Here is a 26,351-nt window from a genome sequence, read left to right on the forward strand (position 1 = left end):
TCCCCATGTCGCTCAATATACAATAATTAATTTGTAGATACACTGCATTAGGAAATACGGTGGGGAATGAACTTAACTCAATACACATAAACAGAAATACAATTGTGAACATACTTTGTGTGTATCACATACATTCAAGATGTGAAAAGTGCCTAAATGTGCACAAAGGTGTTATTGTTATTTTGACTAAAAACAATGTGTTGTTCAATAAATGAACATTCATTTGAGTTGAACTTGTTTTATAAGCGTATTTGCTTAGTAGTTCACTTCTAAACTAATAAGAAAAACTGTGACACATGACAGTGAAAAATAAATCGACAACAAATGTAAGTGCTTGCCTAGTTACAGTCGTCTAGAACCGCCACAGCTCAGCAGCCACATAAACCACATTACATACACAACTGTGACAAGACAACCACAAAGTAGGAAATGCAGATGACTTACACTTGATAATTACCCCTCAGAATCCATTGCCGTTCAATCCTTTCGGTTTTGCGTAAACGTCATGGAATTTAATCTTGAGCGCTCATCATACCCATTCTGTTTCAGTTATGCTCAGTCGTTGTGTAGTTTCCACAGATAAAATCATTCAGAGGATGGTGTCTAACAGGGCCGTGCACACAACTTTTGAGGGGCATGTACTGAAACTGAAAAACTCCTTTAATGGTGACATCTTAAGGACAAATAAAGATCTAACAAAAGAATAGTCTCAAAAGATTTAGATTTATTCACTATTAATAACAGGTAGTCTAACAGGTATGAAATAAACCGAAATTGAATGAAGCTTTCAAATAATTTACAGGCTTTACTAAGTTTTAAATTAAATACAGAAGAATATTCATTCAATCTACAAAACACATTCATTTTTTCTTTTCTTTTGTTCTTTGGTTCACATTGGTGACCGGAGCAGCAGCAGGTTTAAGAATGCGGCTCTTTTAAGTATTCATATAAGAGAATGAGCTAAAGACCAAGGGGTGGGAACCTTTTTTAACCAAAGAGACATTCTTCCGGTTTTGGTTTAATTCATTTTTGCAAAAGAGCCATTTTTCATCTTTTTTATTATATATATATATATATATATAAAACATCTTCAATGACTTGACTACTAATAATTAACAGATCATAGTCTCACTTAATGATGTTAAATGAACAAAGTTTGGGAGGAGCAGGAGCAGATCATCAGCTATCACAGCATGTAGTGAGCTCTTCTAGAAATAGACCAAGCTGTCTTACCTTTGTTCTCTCTACAGCCTTCAACATCCCTCCACCACTCCGGCTCATCTCCTCCAGCACACTTCTCCCGCAGGAACAGGGGGGTGTACTCTGGGTTCGGGGCGGTTCTGAGCTCGAGGCACTTGCCCCAGTCAGGGGGGGAGTGCTCTGTGTTCGGTAGGAAGCGGCGTGCTGTCCGTGGAGCGGGAGTGGATCCTAACAAACACAGAGCATGTATACCATTTTCTACCCTTGTTCTGTTGTTATTATCTGCATGGGCTAACTCGTGAATGGTCCATATGGTGATCAATTGTTATTTTTCTTCAAAAAAAGAGTACACGTCCACAGACAACTCATAAACAAACAGTGATGTAAAGGAAACCGTGCATACATCTGGGGCTCCAAAATATGATTTCCATTACTTTTAAACAACCCAGGCTACAGGTTTACATCAGGCCTCCATTTAATTAAACTTCATTATATTTAATATATATCTATAAAAATGTGCACATTCCTAAAGTTTTGATACTCACAAATTAATGCATATTTGCATACTTGTTTTTAAAAGTTTTACATGCGATTATAACAAGGCAACGAGTTCTGCATCATACGCCACAGATAGCCGTAACTTTCAATTAAAGAATGATGCTCGCTCTTCTAAACTCTTCGTTACCATAGAAACGTTGTTTGCCATTGATTGGTGTCGTGGCGCTTGCGCACAGCACTGCATCAGTGTTTTGGCCAGGACGACTTGAAATATTCATACGTATTATGATTATTATTATCCTCTCTCTCAACGGCACTGGATGGGGGCAATGTGGGCAAAGCTCCTGATAGGGTGGGCAAAGTCCACCCTGGTCCCCCTTGGAGCCGGGGCCTGATACACCAGACGGGACTGCAGTGGCGTTGTGTTGTGCCGTGTCTGTACTGGACGCATCAAAGCAACAAAATAGTTTAATGGTTTTTACATGAATAGGAGCGTGATTGTATAATGTCACTTTAGGTTAGACAAAGGATGACAGAAAATTGTGTTTTTTTGATAAAAAAAATATTTTTTACGTGTTATTCTGAAAAGTGATGCCAGCTGGGAAACCCATCACATGGTGAAATTGTACATACTACAAGTTTTGGTATCATATAAATACGTGAAAGCTGGTTTCAAGCCCTTTCCAAATCCAAGTTTTTACAGCGTGAACAAGAATTACCCATGCGACCATACAATACGATTGATTCATAAATTAAGTGTATCATTTAAATACCAAAAAATATTTCTTAGATATATTTTACCTGGGTTACAAGGATCACTCAGTTCACTTGGGTCAAACTCAAATGCAGTTAACTTTAAAAAACACCACCATAAAAGTGCACTTCAGAATGTAAGGACAAAATGTGCTCTGGACAGGTTGAGCACTATCTGTGCATGTGCCAGTCAAAAAGGAATGTTTTACCCAATATATAATTTGCATAGTGTGATGTAATAGACATGCAAACAGAGGGAAGAATAGTAGATATGTCCCAAAATATTGGTTATATTTACAGAGATTTATTTATACAGATTGTCAATAGACATTTTATACAAATTTGATACATATACAAAATAAAGCTATAATTATAACAATCTGCTCAAAATTCTAAAAAGATAATATCATTAATTCACATAAACTTTGATGTGCAAACATAATGAAACTATGAATGATTGTTTCTGTTGATAATGTATCTTAAGGTATCGCTTACAATTATATGTTTTGTAATTTATAACATAACAGTATGTGTTTATATACAGTGGTCTGAAAACGTTTTATACCTGAAAGAATGTAAACTTCTTCCGTCCCCTTGTCTAAACAATATTCTATGGTTGAAGAGTCTAGTCGACGGAACACACAGAGTATTCAGGATCCTGGAGACAAAGTTTGACACAGACACAAGTGCTTGTTCAATCAGAGTCCAAAGTTTATTGTATTAAGGACTAATATTTATATGCTTGAAACAGGAGGTGTCATATAAAACCACCAGAGTGGAAAATCACCAGACTTTCTGTTTAGTCTTTCCTCCTGAACAATCAGATATGATTACATATTCAATATTACAATACAAAACAATTGTCCATAGGCATCATTAGGAACCTTGATATGGAGAACAACAGATGCTTATATCAACATAAGACAGCATAAGACATGATACAACTTTCACCGAGGTTAAACAACAGGAAAGTAAGGCACATCTTATGTGAATAGAAGCTGATATTAATAGGAATGAATACGAATGAATATATATATGATATATGAACTTTGTATTAAACACAGATGCAATATTTGTAGAGGACAGGACGAAATCCAGATTCTCACAATACCTCTTAAATTCTGCGCTCTACAAGAAAATCCTCAAAGAGAATGTCCGGCCATCGGTTTGTGACCTCAAGCTTAAACGCACTTGGGACATGCAGCAGGACAATGATCCAAAACACACCAGCAATTCCACCTCTGAATGGCAAAACAAATCAAAATAAAGGTTTTGTAGAGTCCTAGTCAAAGTCCGGACTTAAATCCAATTGAAATGCTGTGGCATGACTTCAAAAATGTCACGGAATGGGATGAGACAGAACCCATGCGTAGGCAGGAAAACAGTTAACTGAAGACTTTTATTAAATAAAGCAAACACAAAAACCCACAATGGATAAATACGGTACAAACTCAAAACAAGGAATCAAACCAAAAACCTCCCGCAGGAGGGACAAAAAAAAAACGATAATCCAAGTGATGAGTCCAGAACACGAAAAGGAATGGTGAACATGAACAGCAAGGTTGACCGGGTCTTAACAGGTAAAGACCCTAACAAAACTGCACAGGACAGAGAACAAATGGGCATAACAAGGGATAATAACAAAAGGGAGGGGACAGGCAGGTGACGGAGAATAAATACTAAGGGTGTGGAGTACAAGAAATGAGGAGACAAGAGACGAAGAATGATTGTGGGAGACAGGTGGGCGGGGCACAAAGTGACAACAAAAGCCACGTGTCTCCACACATAACACATCAAAACTCAAAAGATATGGTTATGTCACAACTCTGTCCAGGAAGTTGGAAAACTTGTGCCAGGAAGGACAAAGACCTGACAAAAAAGGCTGTACATCCTCAAAGACCCTCCAATGTGGCTGAATTAAAACAATTCTGCAGGGAAGAGTTGGCCAAAATTCCTCCACAGCGATGTGAAAGACTTTCGCAAACACTTGATTTCAGTTGTTGCTACTAAGGATGACATAACTAGTTATTAGGTTTAGGGGACAATTACATTTTCACACAGGGTCAGAAATGTTTGGATTGTTATTTTCCTAAATAACTAAAGCCATCATTAAAAAACTGCATTTTGTATTTACTCTGGTTTTATTTAAATAATATAACATTTGTTTGATGATATGAATCATTTAAACATGACAAATATGCAAAAAATCCATAAGGGGGCAAAAACTTTTTCACACCACTGTATGTAGATAAATATACTTCTTATATGTTTCTGTACATGTGCTTGTATTTGTTTTCTTTACATTTCTCTTTCATTATTATTCATTAGAGCAACATCTATGTGTATTCCATGTTTGTTCAATGTATTTCTTCTTTGATACAATGCCAATTGTAAAAAGCACTAAAAAATGTATTTAAACGTGCATGAACATTTAATCATTTAGCAGGCGCTTTTATACAAAGCCACTTTCAAATGAGGTTAAAAAATAAGTGTTACACAAAGATTATGTTTGCACATTTCATCAAGACTATAAATTTAAAGCATATGTTATGTTTACAAAAATTTACTTTTTAACATACCATTTACTCCAAAACCAGGTTTTCTAAGTTTACTTTTAGGGTTTTTATAGAATGACCGTTCCCTTTCTGTCGGTCTCTTGATGTTGTGTCGAGAATGACAGATGGGGTTCGCCCTTGAGAACCTATCAACTCTGACTACAATAGAAAAGGCGAATCAAATTTGGCGAATGAAATTTGCATGCCGGTCTCCGCCCCCCGATGTCTTGTATAAAACGAAGCTGGCGTGCAGCATTCATTTACCTTTTGTTCTTCAGAGCCTTCGCTCAAGAATACGAACAAAAATAATTCAACAAATTCTTCTTCTACATTGCCGGATCTACGACGTCTTTTTTCCCCGGAGGTGCATGAGGAGCTGTGTAAAACTTGGAGCGCTCCACTCACATCCCGCTCCAGTCAAATCAGCTATGGCTCCCTCATTTCCCTCGATGGTGGGGCAGCCAAAGGTTACGTTGAGATCCCCCGGGTGGAACGTGCGGCTGCGGTGCATCTGTGCCGCAGACGGCTGCCACCTGGGGGAATCGGCCACGTCTACCGTCCAAGGCGTGAAGAACTTCGGCATCACTGGTGCCGAAGCCTTGCGCTGCCGCGGGCCAGGCTACCTCCTCTCTCTACGCCATGGCCATCCTACAGGTCTTCCAGGCCAAGGCATTGAGAGAGCTCAACGAGGGTAAGGCCGTCCCGGGTATAATGCAGAATTTCTGTACGGGCACTGGGTCGGACGAAGTCCACGGTAGTGGTCCAGGAACACCCCCGGCTGAACCTTGCGCAGATGAGTGACACCGAGAAAGTCCGCTTTCTTGATGCAGGGCCAGGCGCCCACTTACTCACAAAGAGTTTTCTGTTTCCCCTGGGTGTTCCTTCTAGCCGATCGCACACTCCACTGGACTGTGCCCGGCAAACCCGACCTCATGCCCTGGCGAGGCGTAGGGTCAGACACACACGACAGCTGCTACCACTCTCAAACCGACAGTGCGTGCAGCTGTCCCGCCAGGCAGGCAAAAAGGCAGAGCCAACCTTCCCTCCGGGGACCCCCCGCAACATATGGTTAGCTCCGCCAGCCAACGAACCCCCCCCCTTGGGAATGATGAAGCAGACCGTCCCCTTGATCCCCCGTCATAGTCCCTGGGAGCTCGAGAGCTGCCCACACTGTCTCAGTGGCTAATGAGGGCAGTCCGTCTTGGTTACTCGATCCAGTTCGCCAGAGATCTCTCCCAGGTTTCGGGCATCATCTCATCAACCAAGAGGTTGGGTCAGTGTGCTATCTACCTTTTTTCTTACCCAAACACATGGCTAAGAAACTGGTACCTCACCAACCTTCCTTCTTACCCAAACACTGGTTAAGAACAGACATTCCATCCATCACTAAGCAAGCACCCCCTGGAGGTTGGCTGGGCAGAGCAGCCTTCCCCTTAGGCCGGGAGAACATATGAACTATCACAGATAGCTCTAACCGGACCTAGTGCTACCGGACGTCTGTAAGACCCCCTCCGTGGGCTGTTCCGTCTGATGTATCCTCATGAGATGGTTCCCACTCCTGGTAACCCATGAGCTTCCCCAGGTGGACCTCCACCTCGCGGTTAACTACTCAGTTTGCACGTTCCATGCGTTCTCCTCCAAGGACGAGACCATACCTATATCCACCATATTCCTCCCTACGGATAGAAGGTGGCCTCTGCACTGCATCCCTAATTAAGGAAGTTGCGCTGACCCGGTGTAAACCCGAGCCGGACGGCCTCTCGCCAGTAGAGAGCTAAGGCCTCCGTCTGTGAAAGGTTACCGGTCAGGGCTGTACCCATCTTTCTCCAAGAAAGCTCTGGCACCCCTCGGCGACCACACTGGAAGGCTACATTTTCGCATCGAGCTGACACGCCCAGGCCTGCTACCGTCGCTTCGCTAGAGATTGTGACGTGATACATCGTTGTGGCGTTTTCCATAGGCAACCTCATCTGTCGTTCTCGACACAAAGTCAAGAGACCGACAGAAAGGGAACGTCTTGGTTACGTCTGTAACCTCAGTTCCCTGATGGAGGGAACGAGACGTTGTGTCCCTTATGCCACAAACACATATCGTATTCTGCTTCAGTCGTGAGAGGCTCTCAGACTCTTCAGAACAAGAGGTAATGAATGCTGCACGCTGGCTTCCTTTTATGCCGGACATCCGGGGGCGGAGACCGGCATGCAAATTTCATTCGCCAGATTTCATTGGACTTTTCTATAGTAGTCAGAGTTGATTGGTTCTCAAGGGCGAACCCCATCTGTCGTTCTCGACACAACGTCTCGTTCCCTCCATCAGGGAACTGAGGTTACAGACGTAACCAAGACGTTTGTTGTTATGCTCCATAGTCAATGCACATGTCATACAGCAGATGGCAGTATGCAATACATCTTTGCAGGACTGCTAGAACATAAACACACACCTATAGATCCCCATGTACACAATCATTAAAAAATACATTTGTATATGTATTTCAGTTTTAGCTCAGAGGTAGAGGTCATTTTGGAAACAGTATTGGATGAAATATTTAATTAGATGATCCTTTATTATTTACATGGAAACTGGCAAAAAGCAACACATAAATAATAAAAAAATAAGCAACATTACATCTGTAAAAGAGGCTGTGAATGACTTTTATTTTTCCATGTTTCAGGACAGTCCTACATATCTTCTTTTTTGTTCTGCACAACCAAGAAGTTCATTGACATGAGGATGAGTAAATGATGACAGACTTTTATTTAAGGTCGAACCGAACCTTTTGATACATGTTTCTTATTTCTCTGTCTACATTATAAGGAATAAAAGAATTTATGACCAGACGTCAAGAGTGCATTTAAAAGGTTATCAGTTTAAGCACTTGCCCTCTAAACGGAGTCAAAAGGATCTTCTGGTTCTCCTTTTTAGGCCGGTTAGCCTGGCACGATGCAAGTGTGGTCCCCTCATGCAAGACTTATAAAGGAGGGAGATACAACCATTACATGGCTAAGCGTGTGTGTGACTGCCCTTCAATGTTCAACCTCTGTAAGCCACTCAAACTCCTGCACATGCCAGTGGTGAAAGAAGGTTTTCCTTGAGGAAAGATGGCAGAGGAGCTTATGGAAAGTCTCCGCTCACACTGGCTCACTGTGTGCAATTTATGCTAATGTGAGGTTTTTAATTCATGTATCTGGACACTGGAAGTGTTAGTTACCGAGCGTCTGCAGGGCTGTGTTACGTGGCATATATAGCATGCTACACACAGATGTGAGAATTGTGAATTACACGTGTATAAAGCCCTATCCGCACAGGATTAGTATTATCTGGGGACCTTGTGTGATTTATAAATGACCTCCCCACATCGGCATTTGATTTGGCGCAATCACAGAGGATAAATGAAGCCTGGGATTTTACTCAATACGGACTCATTTCCCAGATATGATGGCACGGTTTGCGTATAGTTTGTATAGAGTTGTGTGGTGTATAATGATATATGACCGTCAGTGGTGTAGTCTAGTTTTTTGTAGTGTTTATACTCTTATTCTTCCCTCGGAGCCTCATACTGACCTGTCCCAGAGAACATCCCATAAGCACCACCATACTTACCAATGTCTACCGTCTAGAAAACTGAAAATGTGTCATCCATTTGTCAGTTTGTTATAAGCAACCAGACTTATCAGCTGAAGCTTAGTAGCAGTATCCATGAGAGTATTAACAATGACGTCTTCAGGGTGAGGTAGGGAGAATTGAGAAAGAGAAATTATGCATTAAAATAATACTGCAAACAAGCTATGTTTTTACAAACTGACAGATGAATCTAGATCCTTTTCTGTGACAATACACAACAAAATGATTTACAGATTTGACTCTGTATACCCATGACATTAAAACAAATGTTGCTGGCCCCAGATGGAGTTGTAAAATACCTCCCACTTGCCCAACAACGGAATCCAATGTCTTGGTTGAAGGGTTCTCATGTTCTGCTTCTCCTCAGTGATTTCTGCATGAAGTTATTTAAGAACTGTTACAATTTTAGTTCAATTTAAATGACTCTGTGGTTAAGACCGATCTGACTCCAATTTTAATAAAATATTAAATAACTTATAAGTCATTTCAAATGTATCTGTGGATCATAGTTAATATATCTGTAAATCTTCATACTTTATTGTTTATAATTAATAGTTATTCTTTCGATTGGGACCTGCAGTCGCTCAGAGTCTCACGCCGGCCGGGCTCATGGATCTCACGGACACAAAACAGTCAGTTCTGATCTTTAGTCAGAGGTTGCCGGGCAAACTAATATTATTAAGTCTGGATGCTCAGAAACATAACGTCTTGGTTACGTATGTAACCTCAGTTCTCTGATGGAGGGAACGAGACGTTGTGTCGAGAACGACAGATGGGGTTCGCCCTAGAGAACCAATCAACTCTGACTACTATAGAAAAGGCCAATGAAATTTGGCGAATGAAATTTGCATGCCGGGCTCCGCCCCCGGATATCCGGTATAAAACGAAGCCGGCGTGCAGCCTTCATTTACCTCTTGTTCTGAAGAGCCTGAGAGCCTCTCACGACTACAGCAGAATACGATACGTGTTTGTGGCATAAGGGACACAACGTCTCGTTTCCCTCCATCAGGGAACTGAGGTTACATATGTAACCAAGACGTTCCCTTTCTGTCGGTCTCTCGACGTTGTGTCGAGAACGACAGATTGGGTTATCTATGGAAAACGCCACAAACACTGTATCGCGTCACAATCTCAACGAAGCGACGGTAACAAGCCTGGGCGTGTCAGCTCGAAGCTTTCGTGAAACTTGTAACCTTCCAGTGTGATGGTCGGGGGGTTCCAGAGCTTTCTGGAGAAAGATGGGTACAGCCCTGACCGGTAACCTATCACAGACGGGGCCTTAGCTCTCTACAGGCGAGAGGCCGTCCGACTTGGTTTACACCGGGAAAGCGCAACTCTTAATCAGAGAAGCGCTGCAGAGGCCACCTCCTACCCGTGGGGAGGAATATGGTGGAGATATGATATGGTCTCGTCCTAGGAGGAGAACGCATGGAACGTGCGGACTGGATAGTAGCCGCGAGGTGGAGGTCCACCTGGGGAAGCTCATGGGTTACCAGGTGTGGGAACCATAGTATGAGGGTATAACAGACGGAACAGCCCACGGTGGGGGTGTTACTGCGTCCGATAGCACAGGTCCGGTTAGAACTATCTGTGATAGGTCAAAAGGTATCCCGGCCTAAGGAGGAAGGCTGCTCTGCCCAGCCAACCCCCAGGGGGTGCTTGCTTAGTGATGGATGGAGTGCCTGTTCTTAACCAGTGTCTGGGTAAGAAGGAAGGTTGGTGAGGAGGCAATTTTCTTAGCCATGTGTTTGGGTAAGAAGAAAAGGGTAGATAGCACACTGACCCAACCTCCTGGAGGGTGGGAAGGTGCTTTCGCAGGCATACGCCCCCCCGGATGCCAGTCCTACATGTCGCCACGCAGGACGTGGGCTGACACCAGGTTTACGCGAAGGTTGTTAACCCTTGCGAAGGTGTTTGGGCGTAGCCCAACCCGCAGCTCTACAGATGTCTGCTAGAGAGGCGCTTCTGCCAGTGCCTAGGAGGGGGCTAAACTCTGTGTGGAGTGAGCCCTCGAGCCAAAGGGCATGGGAGATTCTGAGATCGGAATGTCGTCGTAACGGCATCCACGACCCAGTGCGCCAGCCTCTGCTTGGAGACAGCCTTCCCCTTCTGCTGTCCTCCAACACAAACAAGGAGCTGGTCAGAGCTATAGCTCTGCGTGCGGTCCAGGACACAACACGGATGGGGTTGGGTCTTCCTCCCCGATGGGGAGCGCCTGCAAGTTCACCACTTAGTCCCTGAAGGGAAAAGTGGGAACTTTGGGCACGCATCCGGGCCTGGGTCTCAAGATAACGTGAGAGTTAGCCAGGGCCGAATTTAAGGCAATCCGGGGACACAGAGAATGCTTGGAGGTCCCCTACCCTCTTGACGGAAGCGATCGCCTACAGGAGGGCCGTCTTACTCAGGTTAGGAAGATCGGAACCTCCGAGGGGCTAACCGCCTAGTAGATGGGGCCCTAGCCTGGGTGATGGTCTCAGCCGTATAGGGGGAGTAGCCATCTCAGGATCTTCTCGTCCCGTCTAGAGACCAGACCTGGGTGTTCCAGAGGCCTGATCTGGGATGCCAGAACGTGTCCTTCCCCTGAGAGAGCAGGTCCTCTGTCAGGGGAATGGTTCAGGGGGAATTGCTGTCCAGAGCTTCAACTCTGAAGCCAAGTGTGGTTAAACCAGTGCGGTGTAACCAATAACACTTGGTGCTCCTCTTCCCTGACCTTGCACAGTGTCTGTGCAAGGAGGCTCCTGGGGGGGGGAAGGTGTGCTTCCGCCCGTCCCGTGGTCAGCTGTGCGCCAGGGCATCCGTGTCGAGGGGGACCTCGGCCAGGGAGTACCAAAGCAGACAATGGGTGGTGTCGCGGGAGGCAGAGATCTATCTGTGCCTGTCCGAACAGCACCCAAATGGGCTGGACCGGGGGTGGAGTCGCCACTCTCCGCAAGGCGTATACTGACGAGAGAGCGCGTCGGCTGTCTGGTTCAGTTTGCCTGGGATGTGTGTGGCCCGCAGGGAGCGGATCACCTGCTAACTCCACAGGAGGAGGCGTCGGGCAAGTTGTGTTTGCTGCCGTGAGCGTACGCCACCCTGGCGATGTACACCACGGCTGTCGTGCTGTCCCGGAGGACCAACACGTGCTGGCTCTGCACTAGAGGCCGGAGCCTTCTCAGCGCAAGCAGCACAGCCCACAACTCTAGGCAATCCAGCGCAGACGGGGGCCCGTCCAGCGCCCCTCTTCTGCGTGCCCGTTGCACACTGCACCCCACCCCTGCAGCAAGGCGTCCGTTGTCACCACGACGTGCCTCTTAACCTGCCCGAGGGGAACCCCCGCCCGGAGGAAGGTCATGGAAGATCAGGGGTTAGGGTGCGTCGACAGCAGGGTGTCATCACCATGCGCCTGCTGTCGGTGAGCCACGCTGTCCTCGGAACTCGACTCTGTATCCAGTGTTGAAGCGGTCTCATGTGCATTAACCCGAGGGGTATTACCCCTGCAGAGGATGCCATGTGTCCCAGGAGCCTCCAGTTCCAACACTGACTAGGCACATGCTGCGGACAGCTGCGCCGTCATGGTGACAGAGTTTGGTTCCATACCGAGAAAGAGGATGCTCTGCACTGGGGAGAGTTTGCTCTTTTCTCGGTTGACCTGAAATCCCATTCGATCTAGATGCCGGAGCACCCTCTGTGTACACAACAGATCTCGCGAATGTGCCAAGATAAGCCAGTCGTCGAGATAGTTTATTACCCGCAGGAACAGACCGAAAGGGAGGACTCTGTCCTGATATGCCCGCCCCTCGAACGCGAACCGTGGAACGGGGCGGTGTCGAGAGGATCGAGACATTAGAGTAAGCGTCCTTCAGGTCGATTGCCACGAACCAATCCTGACACCTGATAGATGTGAGGATGCGCCTCTGCGTGAACCTCTGAGTGGCAGCTTGTGAAGGTGCTTGTTCAGGGTACGCAGACCGGTGGGGCGCAACCCGCCGTCTTTCTTGGGAATGATGAAGTGCGGGTCGTGACCCACTGAACATCTTGGTTTTAGGGACGAACTCAATGCCTGTTTCGCCAGAAGGGTGGTGACCTCTTCCCAAAGTACTGAGGCGTCCCTGCCTCAGACAGAGGGAGAGATGATGCCTTGAAACTTGGGAGAGTCTCTGGCGAACTGGATCGAGTAACCAAGACGGACCGCCCGCATTGGTCAGCGAGACAGTGTGGGCAGCTCTCGAGCTCCCAGGGACTGTGACAGGGTGTCCAAGGGGACGGTCTGCTTCATCATTCCCACGGGGGTGGTTTGTCGGCTGGCGGAGCTAACCATCTGTCACGGGGGGTCCCCGGAGGGAAGGATGGCTCCGCCTTTTTACCTGCCTGGCGGGACAACGGCACACACTGTCGGTTGAGAGTGGTGACGGCTGTCGTATGTATACGACCTCACACCTCGCCAGGGTGTGAGGTCGGTTCGCCGAGCAGACTCCAGTGGAGTGTGCGATCGGCTGCAAGTACACCCGGGGAGAACGGAAAAACTCTGTGAGTAAGTGGGCGCCAGGCCCTGAAAAGGGTCCGGCTTTGGTGACGAGGCAGGAATCGTCCCGTACCGACCGATCAGAACCGTGGCTGTGAAGGTTTGGGCCCGATGTAGTTCTCCTAGGAGTCTTCCCGTCAGTGTCCCTTCTCGTGAGAAGTTTGCTGACGGGGTGGAGGTTTCCCCCTCGACATCTGCTTCCGGGGTGCCGCCTGTGGGGGCACAGGAACCGGAATCGATGTCGAAGGGGTCCTGGGTTGCAGGGAAGCAGACGTCACGCAGGATCTCGGAGGCCTTTTGAAAAATGTGGTTAATAGCCACTCTCTGCTTCACCGTCGAAAACTGCTGAGCGCAGTCCTCGCCGATGTTTACCAACAACCCACCCTGCGAGATGATGGAATCAAGAAAGCAGACTTCCTTGGTGTCACTCTTCTGCACAAGGTATAGCCGGGGGTGTCTCTCCTGGACCACTACCGTGGACATCGTCCGACCAGGGCCCGTGCAGCCGCCTTAGTCGCCCGTAGAGCGCTGTCAGCGGCGGCACGGAAATCCTGCATTATACCCAGGTCGGCCTTACCCTCGTGGGGCTCTCTCAACGCCTTGGCGAAGAGAGGAGGCAGCCTTGGCTGCCCCACCATCGAGGGAAGTAAGGGAGGTGGAGCTGGTTTTCACTGGAGCGGTCCGTGAGTGGAGCGCTCCAAGTTTTACACAGCTCCTCATGCACCTCCGGAACCCGGGTTAGCATGAATGACATCATTTCTGCTTCCTCCTAACTCGACCGCTGGGGGTGGAGCTCGGATTTTTCAGAGTCGGATGTCAGTCTCCCTCCGATGCTGCGAGCGACATCTCATCTACTCACACACCGTTCCCGATGTGTGTGTGTGAGAATCCGACGGTATGCCACCGCCGGTTGGGGAACGTTCAGAAAAGCGAATCGGGGTGCGATCGGCCCGTGAGCACTTAGCTGGCGGGTTTACGTTCGCAGAGTTCCCCATATCACCAACGCTGCTAACGTGGGTGGTCATCGGGGCCGTAGCCACAGATGTCACAGCCCGGGTAGCAGACGAAATGGTGGCTGGTTCCCGTAGGAAGACAGCCACCCGTGACCGCAATTTCTGAATGACAATCTGCCCGCAGTGCGGGCAGATGTGTCAACGAACGCTGCTTCAGTGTGCTGGACGCCCACACACCTAATGCAGCGATCGTGTCCATTCCCTGCTGAGAACAGCCGCGCTGGAGAATGCTCAGTCAGTCCTGAAAAGGACTTTTAGATAAAATCTCACACACCTCGGAACTGCCGAGACGCCCAGGGGAAGGTCGCTGCAGGTAGGGACGATCCGCTGCTACACGTCGTAGATCCGGCAATGTAGAAGAAGAAGAATTCATAGAATTCGTTCTGTTCGTAGTCATGAGCGAAGGCTCTGAAGAACAAAAGTTAAATGAATGCTGCACGCCGGCTTCCTTTTATACCGGACATCCGGGGGCGGAGCCCGGCATGCAAATTTCATTCGCCAAATTTCATTGGCCTTTTCTATAGTAGTCAGAGTTGATTGGTTCTCTAGGGCGAACCCCATCTGTCGTTCTCGACACAACGTCGAGAGACCGACAGAAAGGGAACTATAGTTACTTTAGTCACGATCAAGCAACTTGCTAAACCAGGTGATAGGTTGAAATCTGTAACATGTGAGCTTTAGTAATGCGCCATCTATAATTTAAAGTCTAGTATAAACTAGTCCATCCTATCCTGACACATCGATTTTGCGGTAACAGAACAGGCTCCTTTCAATCTACTGGTAATAACAGACTTTGAAGAATTCAGATAATATCAACAATAGCAATTTATTATACCAGGCAGGTACAGGTGCTGCGAGGGATGGTCTGGGTGTATTGTTTGAGTGGTTCAGGCTCACTGTCTGGGTGTTGAAGGATCTCTCATACCATTAATTGCTTGCCCTTCACAAAGATTAAACCTCCTCTTTTCACTTGTGCCTCACCATGTCACAAATTCCTTTTAGAACATGTTGCACATGTCATCCCGTGGGTTTTAACATCTCTCCTTTGGGTTTTACATGGGATTCACACCAAAATGTTTCAAAAACTCTCATTTCACACAAGATCAAATGTGTTTTTTGCACATGTCAATTTTGTGTCTTTTCTGTAATTGTTGAAGTTTTTCATAATGCTGCAAAAACTGTTGAAGTGTCATTCCTATTCTGTGACATTGAACACGATGTGTATGTATTTCATTACATTTCTTTCCTTTTCTCTATTTCATATGACTTTATGCTTGTAATGTTGTTATTTTGTTCTGTACAGCTTCTTTAATTGAATGCAAACTGTGCAGCCATTAAAATAAACTTGTCTTGACTGTCTGAAGAATCAGGGCTTTGAATCAAATGTAGATACAAAGGCAACAGTTCATTTAACAGTGACTCCTATCACATGAAGAACAAAGTGCCAAATTAATCCAAAGCCACTAGCATTGCATTGTAATTTACATTTGTTACTATGTGCAATCCCTGGGATCAGACCCATGATCTTGGGACAACTAACGCCATGCTCTAACCACTGAGCTACAGGATATATCCCTTACACACTGTCAACACACGCTAAATTCATGCCGGTAACTTTCGCACAGTCAGCACCGTTGAAACCTTGAAATGTTCTGTCTGCTACAGGCAGTGTTTTCCTTTACTCACATTCATCATCGTCAAATGCTGTTTCCGACCAAGAACAAACTATAAATCCATAAGACTGGCTCACTGTGAACAAGCTTTTTTTGTACTATACACGCTGTTGTAAACTTGTGAGTTAATCGTTTCCTGTCTATTTTGATTCTTGATGTTAATGTTGGAGTAACATGCTTTGTTTGATCAGATATTGTCTAGTTCACCCAAAATCAAGAATTCTGTCATCATTTACTCACTGTCTTGTCATTTTAAACCTTAATGACTTTCTTCCGCAGAACACAGAAAATATATTTTGAAGAATGCTGGTAATTGAACTGGACCACTTTCTATTGGGTCCTATTGTATGAGCACAAAACAAATACAAGAGAATGGGGTCCAGTTAACAACATTCTTCCAAATATCTTCTTTTGTTTTCTGCTGAAGAAAGAAAGTCATCTAGGTTTGAAATGACAAAAAAGAGAGTCAATGAGACAGAATTCTTATTTTTGGGTGAACTGTCACTTTAAACACTGTGATGTCACTCAGTGTTTATGTTCTTCCACATTCTCAAACCCCACATCAAAAATGTCCCAGTTAGTTGCGGCCTTGCAGGATCATTTGTAATGTAATATGATCGTCGATATGCTCTTATCAGTATTAATCCTGTAATGTTATGAGTGTATTATTATAAATGTTCCTTACACTCAATGAATCAAAACATTTGTCATATGTGATACTGGATCACAAAACAGTCTGAAGTAGCACTGGAACATTTTTAGTAAAATACAAAATAAATTCTATTGGTCAAAATTATAGATTTTTCTTTTATGCCCAAAATCATTAGGACATTAAGTAAAGATCATTTTCCATGAAGAAACTTTCTAAATTTCCTACTTTAAATATATCAAAACTTTATTTTTGTAGATGGATGGCCTGCCACAGTGTCCCTGATTAACAAATTCAAAGGCAATTTTCTCAATATTTAGATTTTTTTGCACACTCAGATTCCAGAGTATTAAACTGTTGTATCTCAACCAGATATTATTGTCATATTCTAACAACTCATACATTAATAGAAATCGTATTTATTCAACTTTCAGATTATGTAAAAATCTCAATTTCGAAAAAATGACCCATAAAACTGGTTTTGTTGTCCAGGCTCACATATTGACTCAGTTTTATATTTATTCGAGGTGACATACAACAATGAACTTTTAAATACTTGCCTGAAGTCAGCCACACTGATGGAGAAGAGTGAAGAAAACCCACAGACATCTGGCCTGTTTCCAGTCCAGTGGTTTCTCTAACCATCCGTCTGGATTTCAGCAATATGTTTCTCATTGTCTGTCCCTGTGACTCTCAGTGGCTCTGTTGTTCTCTAATACTGTTCCTCATAGCAGCAAAACCACCAAAACAAACTCTCATCCCAACTTTAGACTGGAAAAATCAGGTTTTTATTGAGACTTGAAATTTTCCTGGATTGCAGTGTTAAAGAAAAATAAAGACTATGGCACAGTGCTAACAGCAACAGATGCTAACTCATTAGCATTTGAACAACTATAGAAAATATTTTATAATTGAATCACTTTGAAATAAATATTGATTTATATTTGTGAGAAGCATGTATGGTTCATTGGTTGTCGCCTATGCTTAGCTGTTAGGTCTAGTTGTAGACTACAAATATACTTTTTTTACCTAAACCAAAATGAACATTTGATCATGTGGCTGTGCCTTTAAGGCGCTTTATTTGCCCAGTGGCATATATACAAGACCTTTCCTCCAGGCATCACAGATATGTTTCTTCATATAGTAGAGAGTGGGGTAAGATGAGCAAGTGGGTTGATCCAACCACTGTATCTCAGCGACAGAACACCTTTGTTGCTGTTTGACCGCTCATTGTGAAATCACCTGTTATTTCTGCCACAATGAGAAAATGTGAAGCACATGGCAGGAGAAATGGATGGCATAAATTGACTTTAAAAACTGTGTTTGGCTTGTCAAAGTGAAAGTAAAAACATTTATGATGCATGTTGGTGATTTACCGTCATATAAAACAATGCTTATAAATTGGCTAAATAGTAGCCTGAATGTGTAAACTAGCTAGTTTTTTTCCCAAAGGGGCAGCTAAGGGGCAAAGTGAGCCACCTGCTGTGGGTTAAATTGAGCCAGTGTCAAATTTTCAAACCTGTATAATTTCATTGAACCTTACGTCACTAATGGCCTGACATGTATGGCATCAAGAAGCAAAGTATAATGCCAAGAATCTACAAAAACAGACATAATGAGAGCAGAAATTCATATCTCTCTGTTTAGTCTGTTTTTGGAATGTTACAACCTTGTTTGTTTGAAACTTTCAAGTTATTTCAGAAATGCAAATCGAAAGATATTACAAATTAAAGATATTGAAATGTAAAGTTAATTGGTTATTTTTTTGTTTAAGTTAGCTTAAAAATAACTATTAGAAGTTGTGGGGGAAAATAATGATTGAAAGACTTTTTTAGAAGGTAAATCTATAAAAACACAGTCTTTATTTATGCTCAGTATATCTCCATATGGTTCAATTTACCCCCTGATGCGGACCCACTTACCCCTATCATGGGGCAAACTGAGCCACAGGAGCACTTTTTTAAAAGAAGCCATATTTTTTAAACCATATGTCACAGATTTGTTCCCATAATTTAGATAGATAGGAAACATCCTGAAATTAGATTAAATAATTTCATTGCGCTCATGCATCATTTTCTTTCATCTTGATGACCACATACTGTATGTAAACAATGGCTCATCTTACCCCACCCTCCGCAGACCTAAACAGACGTATTATGGCTGTATGGTGATCTTTATCAGATCAGCGAGTCTCTTGATGCTTTTCTTCAGTCAATTGGCCTGATCATCATACGCACAGACTTCATTGAGTAAAAACCACCCCCGTAATCGGCCCAAAATATGCCATCCTGAAACTTGCTGCGATAAACTCCCCCGGAGTACCACACGCCATTCAGATTGCTTTGACCGCAGGCGTTGTACCACCAGCCACCCTTGTGGAAATGAGCGCAGTTACCTGAAAGAGACAATAACATACATCAAGCTCTGGCCCTGAAAGTTCATGTGGACATCAGTAGGATTCTCAATCGGGCCTCGCTTATGTTGGCGTAGCGCAGCTGGTGATACTGCAGGACAAAATAAAATTTGATGGGCATCAGGGTGCTTCGCCTGCTGCTTTGCACTACTGTTCCCTGAGTGTACATTACTTTGTGGATGTTATGATAAGGCAGTGTTTCCCAGACTTTGTCTGCTGAGCCCCCATCTGTAGAGACATCAGTTTTCGAGCCCCGCCACCTACATACACCCCCTTAAAGACACCCTTATGAGAAGTCATTCACCTGCAAACTCAGATTATTTATTGAATTCTATTGGTCTGATCTCAATATAATAGGATTTCATTTGCACATGCAGAGGAAGTGCTTAGGTTTTTCAAGCAAAGTTCTTGAAGGGCCTCCTATTTTGTAATTCCGTTTTTTGAAACCTAGTGTATAATATTGCTGTCTGGGTATAAATAAAAGTCTACAAAGTTACAATGATCAAATGGAGATATTCTCATTGATAGAAATCACATTTTAAGGACTAGAGCAAACGACTGAAACGACTACAGCTCTCGTGTTCCCGTAATCCATAAATAATAATCTCCAGGAATTTGAATAACCTCCGCCCCAGGTAACACGCAAAATAGGGAGCGAGGCCTTGTTGATCTGCTTGCTTTAGACAAGACGAAGGGCCGCTGCTGAGGTAGTGTTTTGTTACCATGATGAACATTTCACTGACCTACACTTTCATCACAGTCACCGATTCCATCCATGACTTTAACATCTGCTGTGAAACTGTTCTGTATAAATCACTGATATTGCGCGTGTGTGTTCTCCTGTCTGAAAACACTTCTATTTCCTTTAAAGTCCTGCTCACAACTGTATTTTGGTCCATCTGCTTGTTTTACTATCCGACTTAGGTCTGAACTAGGGCAGAACTTACACTATTGTTATTTTGAAACGCACAACCGCTCTGTGTTTCATCCCTCACTATAGTAGGAGAAACACAGGGCACCGCCATAGTAGGAAAAGAATCCTCTAACAAGGATTGACGTGTACTAATGCAAACTTTTACACACTAGCAGGCCAACTAAACGTTTAGAAAAAGGCTTCTGATCGATTTCTGTGTTGAACTGAAGAGCTGAAACTGAGGCCAGTGTTATGTTTATACTAGTCTCAGCCTCAGACATCACGTCCATGGTTATAATAGTTATAATAATAACTGTCAGGGCTTTATTTGAAACATTGTGACATCTTACTGAAAATCCTAAATAAGGAACTGGTCACTTTAGAGCATAAGTTACCGTTCCGACTTATGTCAATAAACAGTGATATTGTCAGCTGGCAGTTGAATGTATAATGTTGGGAATAACAACTGACAATACTTAAGCCTTGTCACGCCATCTTGTAATGACCTCCGGTTTGGGAACCACTGGGTTAGGGTGTTCTGGGAGGATTTTTATCCACTTATTTAGGTCTGACATTACCCCTCACAAAAACCCAGACCCTAACGTTGTTCGGTGCCCACTATAAACTAACCCAAAATGGTATGATTGGACACCTGAAAAAGCGTCTCTGTCGTGGTCCAGCGTGGTGAACTGTTTGCCGTTGTGACTGGCTAAGGAGTCTCCAGCATTGCCCTGGTAGGTACCCAAACGCAGGCGGTAGGATTGGCTCTCTGGCTCCAGGTGAAAGCTGCTATATGCCGCGTAAACCTTCTTATTCATCCAGTCCTCCAGTTCCAGCAGTAACTTGTAGTCTTCCTGTCTGCCCAGGTTGTAAATGCTTTCCAGACCCAGCCAGTGTTCACCTTCCACATTACCAAAGCCCTTCTGGAAGTGGAAAACAGCAGAGATAGGGTACGTATGAAACCCTTCACAGATTGATTGACCAAAATCAACGCTTCAAGCATGGCTACCTTATAGCTATCCCAGTTTCTGAAGAAATTGACCGATCCATCTTTCCTCCTCTGGATTACAGTCCAGCCTCCTCTGTCCACATCATGCTCACACCAGGCCTGTACGGGCGTCTCACTTCCATCAGGCTTCAGAAGATATATGCCACTCGTGGCATGTCCTGCCAGCATCGCCTGCAAACAGTCCCGAAAGGGACCTCAGAAAAGAGGCACAGACAAATGACAGGTGCATCAAGTGAAGAAACAGAAGGCTAGAACCTTATTTTGACGATTCACTTTAGACATTCTACTACATTTTCCCATTACTAAAGCCAAATATGACCATGACCAGATTGTCCCCAGTGGTTAGTTTGAAATTTGCTTGGACCCCTGTTTTTTTAATCATCTTCTCACAGATGGTTATGTTTTGAAGTATTCTTGTGCCTGACAAGGCCTCTACTCCTCTAACCTAAAAGTCTAGAGTTTCACATGTAGTTGCAAAGTAACTTCTTATTAGCAGAATATCTGAAGCAGACTGTTGTGCAATATAAAGCTAAACTAGTTTTTTACATTTGTGTAATTGAAAGGTATAAGCAAGGTGGCATGCGTTGTGCCTGACAGGCAGCCAGGTGGGCGGGCTCAGTCAGCAGATTGTTACCCTCCAAGGTGAAGTTGCCCTGTGACGGAAGCTGTGGCTCAAGGGTGCTTTCTGTAGGTGCTGTCATGGAACTTCTGTCTCCTGGCAAGGCCCAACTGTGAGCCCTCTGAATCTCATTGGAAAAACGGGGCACATAGACGGGGATATTCTCCGGGACTACCTGTACAAGAGGTGGAGGCAGTGGCTCTCGTCTGTGATTTCCATAAACCTGCATGCATCTCTCCTCCAAAGCACCGATCAGCACTGACTGGTTATTGACCAAAGCAGCCAGCGCAGAGAAGCGTGCTTCCAACTGTCTGTAGTGGGCAGAAAGTCGCAAAGATTCGGCCGTGGCGTTGAGGATTCGGCCCTCCAGGATCGCAATCTCTAATGAATTATCACGCTTGCGAATGATTTCATGCAATAACTGCATGTACAGTTGGGTAACACGGGAGTTCATGTTGCGTGACTCTTTGTGCAGAAGTTTCATTTCATTGACCATGTTTCCGTCCACGTCCACAACTAACCGGAGCGTGTCTATTTCACCCCTCTGTCTGGTCAGGAGCTCCCGGACGTCAGTGATGTCCATCTGCGTAACACGCTCTTTGTCTGGGAGAGAGGGTCCCTGGCTGGCACAGATGGGTCCTGTTATCTTCTGCTCTGGGACCAAGAAAGTGTACGAGCATTTTTTAGGTGCCGCTTCCCAGTCGTCCTCTGAAACCCTCCGTCTTCGGGTCTCTCTGTACGCATTTGTGCTTCGGTCACATGTGAGGACACAGACAAGTGCACAAAAGATCCAGGTCCGAGGACTCATAGTGGCTCTTCTCATCATCATCACAGGTGAGAAATTCTGACCCCTCTACCCTGAAACAAAGAGGCAAAATAATTGTGTTAAGTTTCGCGCACATGTTTCTGTACATTTTTGCTGGGGGATTATATATTTTTGTGAGTGGATGGCCTGCCACAGTGTCCCTGATTAACTTCTTCAAAGGCCATTTTCTCAATATTTAGATTTTTTTGCACTCTCAGATTCCGAAGTTTTAAACTGTTGTATCTCAGCCACATATTGTCCTATTCTAACAACTCATACATCAATAGACATCTTATTTATTCAGCTTTCAGATTATTTAAAAATCTAGAGGTTTAAGACTGGTTTTGTTGTCCAGGGTCAAATGTGTAAAATGTGTGAGAGGACATGTTTTGTTTTGTTGCTGTACAGATGAAAAACATTAGTAAGATATTATTCACAGACTCCAATGTGTTCCTCAAACTGCAGTATCACTGATAAAATGCAAAGCTTGGAAGATTAAATAAATAAGTAAACATTCTTTTAGAATATTCTTTTGCAAGAAACAGTAGATTCTGTGGGGATCTGAAGCGAGCACTTGTCTATGTTTTTGTGTTAGTGTATTAGTGTTTGAGCATTAGGGATTGGTTGTTACAACCCCACGTGCTCACAGTCTGCGTGTTTGTGTCCACTCAGCTGCCACTCATTAGCATTCATTTTCCACAAGTGTTTTCACCTGGTGTTTGATAATTTTGTCCCTATTTAAATCCCCATCACTCCTCACTCCCATTGAGCGATTGTCAACTCTGGTTGACCCAGTTCCGTTACGCTTACTAGTATTTCCTGTCCTGTCCTGTCCTGTCCTGTCCTGTCCTGTCCTGTCCTGTCCTGTCCTGTCCTGTCCTGTCCTGTCCTGTCCTGTCCTGTCCTGTCCTGTCCTGTCCTGTCCTGTCCTAATCCAGCTGTATTTTGGTGTGTGGTGGTGGTTATACCTTGGTTGTGGATTGCCTTTACTCTACGGATTGCTTTCCGCTCTAGTTTCACACCCTCGGTATCTTCGAGGAGTCCACGAGGCCATTGCCTTTACCACTGTCGACCACGCCATCTCTCACTTACTCCAAACCAAGGAAGCGGCAGTCGCAACCCACCGGTTGACATCTAACCCTTGGCACGGTAGCCGTGAGGAACGCTGTTCGCTACATCAACGCCTACACCGTCTCCAGGATCTTCGGCTGTCTTCGTGCCGTCATTGAACCGGTCTGTGATTCACTGAACTTTGGCGGGTTCACCATCACAAACATTTCTATTGTATCCGGTCTATGATTTACTGCTGATCATCTCTCCATATCCTTCGCGAGAAACTCTGAACCTTGCCGGGTTCAACATCACAAATATTTCTATTGCATTACCTGTGTATGAACTCTAATAAAGTCATCCTTACCCCGCAATTGAATCCGAGTGTTCCCTCACCTGACAAGATTCGAGACACTTTTACCAAGTATATGTTTGCAGTAGCCGTGCCATGCTTTTCTTTTCATGCAAAGCGCTCAATGAACAAAAAACACTTCGATCACACTTAATCATTTGACCGCAGGCTAAACAAACCAATATACTGAAAATAATGACAGATGAAGACGGGACTGTGCATCATGCATCGGATTAAAACATTGTTTTCAAGGGTACATATGTTAACAGTATAGGACAGACTACAGTGTGTGTTAAAGTAACAGTTTCTCACACCACCGCGTTTACATCATGTGACACTTCATCTATTAACACTTATGTACAAAGTTATGTTTATACACAGACTGTCAAAAAGTCATCTTGTTGCTTTGACTCTTTTTAGTTAGGAACACATGAGTGTTAAATTAATCCAACATATATGACATGTAGTTAAATAGATAGTTAAATATTACTGAGCACAGGAATTGTAGTTAAGTGAACTGTATAACATTAAAGGTGTTTGGTAAAATAATAAAGCCCAATAAATGAACTGTACTTAGTAGATTGAGTGATGGAGTCTCCAAAAACGTATATATCGAAGTTCACTTAACTTGGTGATCATATAGCATAATTTAGGAATATTTTTACAAATATTGTAGGAATAGTAAAACAAATTACTAAAAGGGTTTCACAATGTAATGAACACCACAGAACTACACAACGAACATCGTGTATACAACTTAATAGGTTTGGAGTTAGACAGAATGCATTGAACACGATCCAGGTTTACAAAAGCAAACACAAATCAACTGAACGGCGACTTTGCAAAGCACTCTATATTGTTTTACTACAAAACGACATCAATAATATTAAGACAAGCGTAAACATCTACGAAATTTAATTAACAGCTATTTAAATCAGTTTTATTCCTTAAACCAAACATTTATAATGAAAATATTCATGGGAAGGGTTTGGCCAAGTTCACTTTTTTTAAGATGAGTTATTCTAAATTGGAATCCTTCAAAGGTTCATTCAAAGAAGTAATCCGTGTAATTTACCCACACAACAGGGGTCAGGCGAACAACTCAGAAATCTGCAAGCAAACTTGATATCTTAAGTACACTCAACAATTAAGTTAAAATGACTTAAAAAAATAGCTGAGTAAGCTAAAGCCTCAAATAATTTTTACAGTGCATATATGTGGAAGATATGTCCAAGTTTTCAGTAATACTATCCTTTTAGTGATTATTTATAATGCCTAAGCAGTATATCAGCAGAAAGCCGAGGCCGGCAGATCCCACAACCACAGGGGAAATTCCACATCAGTAAGAAAGATTTACAAAATATAATCTTTAATTGTCCTCATTGTAATAGGCTACTATATGAACTCTCTGGTGTGCTTTTGAACAGAACTATGTTTGTTTACACATATGTAATGTATTTCATCCCAACAGTAATCTACCAACAAACCCATAAAACTGAATATAAACTTGTACGCGGTGCTTTAATAAAACTCAATGCTCATGAATAAGTACTATCTACTAGCTACCACTAGTTCTAGATGTCTTAAGTAGATGCATTATAGTATTTCTTATAATACAAGTATTAAAAGAAGTCAGAAAAATAAAAGTGTAACATTTAAAGCTAAGTTGGCAATGGCCAGACACTAACCTCAGTCTTTCCTCCGTCAGTCGAGGGGTTTGAATGCTGGTTTGTGTGTGTGTGTGTGTCTATCGCACAACTCCCACTGCACTGAAGCGCTTGGCTTATTTCTGCAAAGATCTTCCCCACATTCTCTTTATTACTCAGAACAATAACGATTTTTTTAAAGTTACTAGTCTTCTCTTATCATTTATCACGATACTTTCAACTAAAAAAAAACATATTTCACATTACAGTGATAGTTCACCCAAAAATGAAAATTCTGTCATCATATACTCACCTTCTCATCATTTCAAACCTTCATGACTTCCTTTCTTCCTCAGAACACATAAGAAGATATTTTGAAGAAAGTTACTTCTGTTGAACACAAAACCAATTTAAGTGAATGGTTGGCGGTTACTTTCTTCAAAATATCATATTTTTTGTTCTGTGGAAAAAAGGAAGTCATGTTTGAAACGACAAGTCAATTATATTTACACTTGAATTTTCATTTTTGGATCAACTATCCCTTTAAGACACGCCTCTTTAAACTGACATACCTTTTCAGCCAGGCGTTTTCATCTAAACATCTTGAGCCGGTCCAGGTTAAGTTTATCTGCCAAGGCACAGGTGAAAGGAGCCTCCATTTACCACAGCGTTCCTGAGCCACAATGACAATAAACAACACAAGAGTACATTTGCAGTACATACTGCGAGGGGTACATGGGTATTACCAGTGCTTCTCACTGCACGTGTAAAGTTATTTTAGCATAGATCTGTTCATCCATGATTGTGCTGATCTTCAGCATCTGTGGTCACAGAAAAATCCAGTGATGTTTTTCTCCTTTTCCCAGAATCGACAGGACTTCTGCATAGCATCAAGAAAGCATCGGCTCACAGGTCTATACTGCACTATTCATTCCCTTCCTAAAATAAACACATGTCATGGCTGGCATCACTCCTGTTGACACACTGGAAAAATGTGCCTGTTACAGCAAATGAACCTCATGAAACTGGTGCTGCTGCTGTTAATGTTCAATTAAACATATAGTCAAAACACATGTGA

General features: G+C 43.6%; 1 protein-coding gene across 1 annotated transcript; it reads right to left on the bottom strand.

The window, feature by feature from the left end:
* Positions 1 to 18,544: 18,544 nt before the first annotated feature.
* Positions 18,545 to 25,335, bottom strand: angptl1b (angiopoietin-like 1b). The gene is made up of 5 exons (XM_056743830.1): positions 25,316 to 25,335; positions 21,436 to 22,278; positions 20,802 to 20,995; positions 20,445 to 20,715; positions 18,545 to 18,861 (listed from the first exon to the last, which is right to left on the bottom strand). The coding sequence occupies exons 2-5, from the start codon at positions 22,247 to 22,249 to the stop codon at positions 18,674 to 18,676; spliced, it is 1,467 nt and encodes a 488-aa protein (XP_056599808.1). The 5' UTR covers positions 22,250 to 22,278; positions 25,316 to 25,335; the 3' UTR covers positions 18,545 to 18,673.
* Between the last annotated feature and the right edge of the window lie 1,016 nt (positions 25,336 to 26,351).

Source organism: Triplophysa dalaica, chromosome 3 (genome assembly GCF_015846415.1).
Source record: "Triplophysa dalaica isolate WHDGS20190420 chromosome 3, ASM1584641v1, whole genome shotgun sequence".
NCBI classification, from domain to species: Eukaryota; Metazoa; Chordata; class Actinopteri; order Cypriniformes; family Nemacheilidae; genus Triplophysa; species Triplophysa dalaica.